Source organism: Octopus bimaculoides, chromosome 9 (assembly GCF_001194135.2).
Source record: "Octopus bimaculoides isolate UCB-OBI-ISO-001 chromosome 9, ASM119413v2, whole genome shotgun sequence".
Lineage (NCBI taxonomy): Eukaryota > Metazoa > Mollusca > Cephalopoda > Octopoda > Octopodidae > Octopus > Octopus bimaculoides.
In genome coordinates this window covers 5,058,993-5,069,103 of record NC_068989.1, presented here as the reverse complement: position 1 = coordinate 5,069,103, position 10,111 = coordinate 5,058,993, and the positions used below count along the sequence as shown (strand labels likewise).

At 37.0% G+C, this 10,111-nt stretch overlaps 1 protein-coding gene across 1 annotated transcript in view; it reads right to left on the bottom strand.

Moving 5' to 3' along the window:
- Positions 1 to 409: 409 nt before the first annotated feature.
- LOC106880639 (glycoprotein-N-acetylgalactosamine 3-beta-galactosyltransferase 1) overlaps positions 410 to 10,111 on the bottom strand; it is a 32,984-nt gene continuing 23,282 nt past the window's right edge. Inside the window, exons 2-3 of the mRNA XM_014930678.2 lie at positions 4,160 to 4,839; positions 410 to 1,654 (exon numbers count right to left, since the gene is read on the bottom strand). Of these exons, the coding sequence (XP_014786164.1) occupies positions 1,307 to 1,654; positions 4,160 to 4,839 (1,028 nt within the window). The 3' untranslated portion in view covers positions 410 to 1,306. The remainder of the gene's footprint in view (positions 1,655 to 4,159; positions 4,840 to 10,111) is intronic.

Here is a 10,111-nt window from a genome sequence, read left to right as displayed (position 1 = left end):
ATATATATATATATATATATATAGTGTGTGTATCTATATTTGTGTATACATATATGTAAATGTAAGCATGCAACATACACACACACACACATGCATATCTATACATACTAACTTATTAATGCAAATATCTGTGTGTTGTGTGAATGCATGTGCATACATACATACACATACAAACACACACACACACACGCATTATTTATATAGATACTCAAACATTTTCCATTGCTACTCTTGAGTTTCACGCTTCTGTTTTTCACAGCTCATCAGTTTGAAAAAAAAAGGTATACATAATATCAATTCAAAACAAAGCTAGCTCTGCGTGTGTGTGTGTGTGTGTGTGTGTGCATGCATATGTGTGTGCATGTGTGTGGAAATATGAAAAATAGAGTATAGAAAGAAACACACCTCATCACTGTTGCTGTACTGCATTTGAATATGCAGTTGCATATATGTTTTTAATACAAAATGTATATACGCATGAAGAAGATTGAGTGAAAGAGAAACAAGTATGTACATGAATGAGCGTGCAGTACACACATGTACATACACATGCGTATTTAAATGAACATGTGTGCATTTAGATACATGTATGTGTATGTATATGTGTGTATGTTTGCACATATAATGGTTTTAGTTCAAAACTGGAATGTCAATATTTTAATTTGTTATCAACAGATGGACAAACAAATAAACGTACTGATATACATATATATATATACACGTGTTTACAGATATACCACAAACATCATAAACACTTTCTCTCTCTCTCTCACATACACACACAGACACACACACACATTTGAAAGGCACATACTTGCACAATACACACTCATTCATGCATGCAAAACACACACACACACACACGCTTATGCAATGTGCACAATATATACACATGTGCAACAAAGGCACAACACACATGTGCAACAAATGCACATAAACACAAAGCATATGTGTGACAAATACATCTACACATAGGTGCAACACATGCACAACACATACACACACACACACACACACACATTTACATCTGCATCAACAGTAGGACAAAGAACAACATGGGTAGAGGAGAAGGAGGAGGAGTCAAAAGAGGGAAACAAAAAGGGGGAATGCAAAAAATATAAAAGACAAACAGACAGACAGCAGCAGTAAGACCAGTTTCATAAACATGTGTCTACTTGTTCATATAGTTGCTGCAATTGATTTTCTTCTGAATTTCATCATGATTATCATCATCATCATCATCATCATTATTAATATTTTTGTTATTTTTATTATTGAGTCATGTTGGCTTTTTTTTTTTTTGCCCCTAGCTCTTGTTTCCTACCTTTGGACTTGGTTTGTTTTTTGCAGCATTAGGCGTTCGTTTTTTTGCGTCACTCTTAAAGTTTTCATCACTTTTATCCTTTTTAATATTATTATTATTATTATTTTTATTTTTATCATTACTCTTAATGGTCTTACTAATAGTGGTACTAATTTTTTGAGTTTTGGACGGAGGAAGACGTTGAACAGCAGTGTCGGGTTTGTCTGCAGCGAGGCATTCATTCTGCAGACCAAACGGCTTCAGATGATAAACCATGTATTCGAGCACGTACATCATGTTGGGAGGTACATAGTGAAAACTAATAGCATAGTCACTGCAGCAGTCAGGACCCTGCAGACAGAAAGAAGAGAGAAACAACATCAAGAAAACAAGACAAAATAAAAAAGGGACATTTCAAAAAAAAAAAAAAAATGTTTTGGATCTTTTTTAAAACGGGGGCCACATTTTTCATTAATGTTTTACGTAGTGTTTTTGGTACCGAAAGACTTTCAAACTTCGTATACTTATCTATTTTGCGTTATAGAACAGAAAAATATTTTTGTATTCGAATTTATTTTATGTAAAAAATTGTTTTATTTCGATAATTTCAACCAATCACTGACAAGTATTCAGTCGTTTACATTTACTCCTTTGGCTGATTAAGCGATGTAAAGCGTATTTAATCTCCATACCTTCGTTTTATTTGCTTTTTTCATTTTAAATTTGCTTTAACCCTAACCCTAAACCTAACCCTATGGTTAGGGTTAGGGTTAATTGTTTCAGAATCGTTTGTTTATGTAGTCAGCACTTAATGTATATCGGTTGAATGGACGTCAGTGATTGGTTGAAATTACAGAAATACGACAACTTTAACATGGAATAACTTATGGATTTATTTTTATTTTTAAGAAGACTAAGAGAAAAAGATGTTTTATATGACACATTCTACCAGTGTTCCAAGTTTCAAAGTGTTTCGTTAATGAAAAATGTGGCCCCCGTTTTAAAAAAGATCCAATGTTTTTTTTAATTAAAAAAAAAAAGTTTATATTTTTTTGATTTTGAAAATTTTTTTAAAAATACTTCCAGGTAAACTTGGGATAGTTAAACTGAGACCATCGATTGGCTAAGGTGGTTGATATATAACTTCTTACCCACAGATGGTGGTGGTGGTGGTGGTGGGAAAAGGTAAAGGGAGAGAAGGTGGAAGAAAGAAAGGAGAAAGAGTAACAAAGTCAGGTAAAAAAAAAAGTAGCTTTAATGTATGGACCCTAAATTACGCGTGTGCCAAACAAACTGGAATTAAATGCTTTATTCTTGTTTTCTTTTATAATCCTTTCTATTATACGCATAAGGCCTGAAATTTTCAGGGAGGGGGCTAGTCAACTACATCGATCCCAGTACTCAATTAGTATGTATTTCTTTGACTCCAAAAGGGTGAAAGCCAAAGTCAATCTTGGTAGAATTTGAACTCAGAACAGATGTATGAAATGCCACTCAGTATTTTTTCCAGTCAGAAACAATTCTGCCAGCTCATTGCTTTGTTTTACTATACAACAACTAACACTGCTACAATAAGTGACTATGATCAATATAGTGAGATTTTGAAATTTGTTTATCAACTACTAAGTAAATTCAGTTAGTTGCATAGAAATTTCAATCAGGTGACATTATACAAATAGATAAAAACTACAATATATCATAAACCAAAGCAAAACAGAACAAAAGATAAATAGAATATATGGGAGATTTACACAGTTATCATAAAACATTTCTTCTATAATGTAATCGATTCACTACAAACAGATAATATCAAATCAAGTGACTTGCCAGGCAAATATAACAGGGAAGATATTGCTGGAGCAGTGATTGAGGAGGACATGTTAATGGATTTGTGTGTAATTTTAAAAGAAATACAAAACTAAGAAAAAGCCTGTGTTTTCAAGTAGTTTACATGTTTTCTGCAAATAAAAATCAAGTGTCAACTCACTGATTTTTACACCATGTTATGGTTGTGTGACTACAAAGTTCACTTTGTAATTATGTGGTTCTGGGTTCAGGCCCACTGTACAGCATCTTGGGCAGGTTTCTTCTGCTATAGCTTGGACCAAACAATGCGTTGCGAGTGAATTTGATAGACAGAAACTGTGTAGAAGCATGTTGTGTATATGTATGTATTCATATATATATATATATATATATATCCTGACTGGCATTCGTGCCAGTGGAACGGTAAAAACACATCTGAGCATGATCGTTGCCAGGGCCATGGATTGGCTCCTGTGCCGGTGACATATGAAAAACACCATTTGAGCATGATCGTTGCCAGTGTCGCCTTACCGGCACATGTATTGCTGGCACATGAAAAACAACATTCAAGTATGGTCATTGCCAGTGACACCGGACTGACTCCTGTGCAGATAGCACGTAAAAACACCTTTTGAGCGTGGTCATTGCCAGAACCGCCTGACTAGCCCACGTGCTGGTGGCACCTAAAAGCACCCAGTACACTCTCGGTGTTAGGAAGGGCATCCAGCTGTAGAAACTTTACCAGATCAGATTGAGCCTGGTGCAGTCCTCAGTCAAACCGTCTAACCCATGCCAGCATGGAAAGCGGACGTTAAACAATGATGATGATGATATATATATATATATATATATATATATATATATTGGTAGGGGGCTCCGAAAGGGTCTCAGGGAGTAGCATCCCTGTCTTCTTCTGCTAGTTTTCCACCACATTTCTTAAAAATTGTGGTAGAGGCCTTGCATTTGAAACCTTGATTTTAGTACCATTTTTTTTAATATACAAAAACACAAACAGTTATGAAAAAATTTAATAAAAATAATGGTCCTTACCTGCCTTACAGGGTAGAAATTGAAACTCATGTACCACATCTCCCTTGGAAGAATATCTGGTATGAGATGATGTTCTGGTACAAAAGGGTGGAACCGTTCTCGTCCCATGATATCCCGTGAGTCCCCGGCTTTGACACCAACCCTCTCAAGGCAGGCTCCCATCTCCACGTCCTCAGCCCCACCGTTATCAGAACGGCAGATACTCTTATTGTTGAGTCCATTCTCAATGAACCTTCGCACAGCCTCTTTACTCAGCACATAGCCAGCACCACCACTCATGTAGCCTTGCTTCACGTAAGGCTTAAACCTGCGTCCAAAGAATATCGGTGAGTTGTGGTCATGCTCACTGAGCAGATGCCGCAGGTTTTCAATGATAGCATAGGTGTCATCATCTGCCTTGAAGAACCAATCATAGTTGTTCATGTGATGTTTGTAGACATACTTGAATGCTTCCTTAGTTTTTGCCCATAGGTTGTTTCTGCCTTCTGAAACGGGCAGTTTCACAATCGGCAAGTTGACAGGTTCATCGGCAGAACTCATGAACAACAATATGTTGCAACGTCGGCCCCATGTTGCATTCACATGTATTGCCTTCTTTCTGATGTTATTAGGGTTGGTCATCACCCAGCATAGAATTCGAACCTGTGACTCTAGGACTTTGGCAAGTGAATTGGTTTCACCTAAAATAAAATAAAAAATAAATGTAAAACTAAATAAATGTTGAAAAAACAGTATAATGATAATAATAATAATAAAAGTTTGCACAAGGCAGGCAATTTTGAGGAGAGCAATTTTAGCGAAGGCATGTGGCCCAGTGGTTAGGCTTTTGCACTCAATCGCAAGATCACAGTTTTAATTCCAGGACTAGACTGTGCATTGTGTTTTGGGTCAAAACACTTTAGTTCATGCTAGTCCAGGCAACCTGTTTGGGGAGAACAACAGTGAAAGAACTTGAACTAACAAACAATCAATTGATTCAGTTCTATATTTAAGAGATGACGAATTATGTACATTATTTTACATTTGACGGATATTTCTTCTCATCTTGTTTGTTGTTAACACATTTCGGCTGATATACCCTCCAGATTTCATCAGGTGTCTTGGGGAAATTTCAAACCTGGGTTCTCATTCCTAATGTATTTTTCAATGTTATTATTATTATTATTCATACGATGTAGTGGTTAAGAGCGCAGGCTACTAACCCCAAGATTCCGAGTTTGATTCCAGTCAGTGAACTGAATAATAATAACATTGAAAAATACCTTAAGAATGAGAACCCAGGTTTGAAATTTCCCCCAAGACACCTGATGAAGGCTGGAGGGTATATCAGCCGAAATGTTGTGTTAACAACAAACAAGATGAGGACAAATATCCGTCAAATGTAAATAATGAACCAATTGATTGTTTAACCAACACATTACACAAACAATTGATTAGTTGGTTGGTTAGATATATAACTAAGTGACTAACGAGGTGGAACTGAATCTGTGTGTTGTTGTTGTTATAACGACCCTCCCAAGACATGGTAAGATTTGTTTCAACACATGAATTCACATCAAGAATCTTGCAAGCCAAATACAAAAACAAAATTTACAATAACAACCATACTAATACTACCACGCCCACCTCTCCTCCTCTATTTGTTAAAATTTTATTTTTAATCTCCACCTTTCATTTTATCATAACCACCCCACCATCACCACCCAGTACAACTTAACCACTGTGGCATGATTGTTCACATAAACAGCTGTTTATCTTTTTCCCTTCTCTCTCTCCCTCTCTCACACACACACACACACACACACACACACACACACACACAGACTAGTGAAGATGGAGGGTGAGGGTAGGGGGAGTAGAGATTCCGGAGTATCAGTTTCAGAGTGTTGGTGTTGGTCTGGGCAAGGGTGGATAAAGGATTTATTCCTATCAGGAGAAGAGAAATCTCTCACCCACTCCACAGCAACACAAATAAGTCAAAACTATAAACCAAAGTCTGTAAAACCCGTCACACACTATCACTGTATATATCTAACCAAATGCAATCTATCATGTGTAATATAGAGCACATCTTGTAAATATACAACCCTTGTTGCAATGGCACCACATACTTATTCAAGTTTCTTTCCATTTATTTATTTTTTTTTCTTTCTTTAATCTTCTTTTTCACGACAACTGCACCATAACTAAACTTGTTACACCCCTACATCTAACACATCACCATCATCTCAAACACCACCATGCAGTTTAAACCACTGCTAGTACACAAGTGTGGAGGCGCAATGGCCCAGTGGTTAGGGCAGCGGATTTGCGGTTATAGGATCGCGGTTTTGATTCCCAGACCGGGCGTTGTAAGTGTTTATTGAGCGAAAACACCTAAAGCTCCACAAGGCTCCGGCAGGGGATGGTGGTGAACCCTGCTGTACTCTTCCACCACAACTTTCTCTCACTCTTTCTTCCTGTTTCTGTTGTGCCTGTAATTCAAAGGGTCAGCCTTGTCACACTGTGTCACGCTGAATATACCTGAGAACTACGTTAAGGTTACACGCGTCTGTGGAGTGCTCAACCACTTGCACGTTAATTTCATGAGCAAGCTGTTCCGTTGATCAGATCAACAGGAACCCTCGACGTTGTAAGCGACGGAGTACCAACAACAGTACACAAGTGGAGCTTCCACATAGTCACCGAACCTGCTGGAAACAGCAGTCATAGATCCCTCAAAACACTGCATTATCTTTTTTATACATATATATATATGTGTGTGTATATATGTATGTCTCTTTTCCTAAACCATTAAGTTACAGGGACGTAAATACACCGACATCAGTTGTCAAGTGATGATGGGGGGGGGGGGGACAAACACAGACACACAAACATATAAAAAATTAAAACATTTTATGTATCTTATAAAGTATAACCAGTTTGTTAAGCATAAATTTTAACAACAAAACCTTATGTGGACCCCTTCAATGGTCATATGGACCTTAGTTGAGAACTACCGATTTATACTAATAAACAATGATGATGATGATGCAGAGGTACACTTATTTTAAGTAAATTTAATATTTGTTTAGAGTGTAACCACCCCTGATTCGGAAACAGCAGTAATTCAAAATGGTTTTGGCAAAGATTCCAGAAAATCAATGTTGTGCTTGTATTTCTTGAAGTAATTATTACCCAATTAAATGTAATTTTCCTGCCCCGGTTCAGTGTCATGCTACAGTCTTGTTTCTTTTTCTTCTTTCGACCTGCCATAGACTACAATAATATTTGCAATATTGATTACATTAAGTTCATATCTTAAAAAGACAGCAAATAATTTCCTCTGAAATTCTTCAAATGCTGGGGAGATTCCAAAAATCACTTACACTAACATTAAAAATTGTATCAATATAATCTGCTGGCAGAAGTGTTAGCATGCTGGGTACAATGCTTAGCAGCATTTTGTCTGTCTTTATGCTCTGAGTTCAAATTCTGCTGAGGTCAACTTTGTCTTTCATCCTTTCGGGGTTGATAAAATAAGTACCAGTTGGGCACTGGGGTCACTGTAATTGATGTAACTCCTTTCTTGACCTTGCTGGCCTTGTGCCAAAATTTGAAACCAATATAATCTGCTGGAAGAAGTAAATATTGTCATGACACAGTGATGTACCTAACCACCCAGGAGAAAGCCATATTGAGAGCTAACTCTAAAGAAAAAAAAGGCAGGATGTATTCAAATTTTTCCAGTACTTTCTTAATAGGTTCTTTTCTTTCTCTATTTGCTCAACATAGGCCCACACACACAAATGAATGCAGCTAAGGTTTTTCTTTGATACTGCAATCAATGGTGGAAATCTATTTTAAGGAGTAACAATCTCTCAATGATGTTCAGTTTTATCATCATCATCATCATCATCGTTTTAACGTTCACTTTTCTATGCTTGCATGGGTCCAACATAGTTTTATTGAGGCAGATTTTCTGCAGCTGGATACCCTTCCTGTCATCAATCCTCACCTGTTTTCAAGCAAGGTAATATTTCCCCATGGCCAGACATGTTTTTGCAGAATATAGGAAATGAACGACATTCATTTAAAACAATTACATGATATCAAGACAAAAAGACACAAACACACATACACATGTATGTATGATTGCTTCTTTCAGATTTCATTTATCAAGCCTACTCACAAAGCTTTGCTCTACCTGGGGTTATAGTAGAAGAGAATTGCCAAAGGTGCCACACGTTGAGGCTGAACTCCAAACCATGAGGTTGAAAAGCAAACTTCTTAACCACACAGCCACACCAGTTCCTTTAATCAAGCATTCAATTTCTGCTTTTACTTTGTCTCACATGAAACAGCATTCAACTCAAAGGTTCTATTACTGATTTTACATCAAAGTTGATTGATAATTTGAGCAATGTCATTGAACACTTCAGGGAATTCTTTATCAAATGAATCAACTTTTGTGGTCGAGAGAGTAATCATGTAGTTTATTTTAATCAAGCCAAGTTAAGACGCTGTCTCATGACCATTAATAAGTAGCTGCTAATTTTAGATCTGGTGACAAATATTCTTTATTAGAGGCAAATTGAGCCAATTTCAAGTGTGATACAAATGCCTCCAAATAAAAGTAGAGATGCAATTGAGTCATAGATAATCAATGGCATTGTCGTTTTAATCTCCATTTTTCAGAGTCTGATGGAATTTTCTGAGGAAGAGCTATGGCCAGATGCCCCTCCTGTCACCAACCCTAAACTGTTTCCTGGTAAAGTAATATTTCCCATGGCCAAGCTCATCCACACTTATCACATGATGTCCAAACAAGAAGACTTAACGTGCGCACGCACACACACACACACACACACACACACACACACACACATACACATACATGCACAACAGGCTTCTTTCAGCTTCTATCTACCAAATCCAGTCATACTGGAACACAGCCTAAATGGTTTAGTCAAGCAAATCAACCACAGTACTTAATAAGTCTGGTACTTGTTCTATTGATCTCTTTTGCCAAACTACTACGTTGTTTTTTGTTTTTATAATTGATCACCATCTTTAATCTGAAATACAAATTCTTTATCACTATTTATATATAAAAATAGATGCAGATATATAAAGATATATATATAAAGATAGATGCAGATGTGGCTGTGTGGTAAGAAGCTTGCTTCTCAACCAAATGATTCCAGGTTCAGTTCCACTGCATGGCACCTTGTTCAAGTGTCTTCTACTATAGCCTGGGGCCGACCAAAGCCTTGTGAGTGGATTTGGTAGACAGAAACTGAAAGAAGCTCGTTGTATATATATGTATATATGTTTGTGTCTGTGTTTGACCCCTACCAACCATCACTTGACAACTGATGTCGGTGTGTTTATGTCCCCATAACTTAGTGGTTCAGCAAAAAGAGTCTGACAGAATAAGTCCAGGGGTCGATTTCTTTGACTAAAAAGTGGTGCTCCAGCATGGCCACAGTCAAAATGACTGAAACAAGTAAAAGAATAAGATAAAAGAATGTGTGTGTGTGTGTGTGTGTATGTATCTATACAGTAATCCCTGGACTATTGCAGGTGTTACATTCCAAAACCTCCTGCGACAGGTGAAAATTCACGAAGTAGAAACAGTATTGTACTGTATATTCTTACCTCCACCTTAGCGAAGGCAGAGGTATTGTTTTCAGTCGTGTTTGTTTGTTTGTTTGTCCGTGGACAAGCTATCACAAGAACCACTGGATGGATTCGGATGAAACTTTCAGGAATGTTTGGCCTCGTAACAAGTATGAACTGACTAGATTTTAGGATCAATCCAGTGCTGGAAAAGGATTCTGGATTATTTTTCCTGTTTTTTTTTTACTTAATTTTTGAGAGCAGTCGGGTTCATTTTTAATATTCTCGTTTGTGAGAGCAGTCGAGTTTATTTCAGATATTCTCATTTTAAAAATCATCTCCGGCTAATCA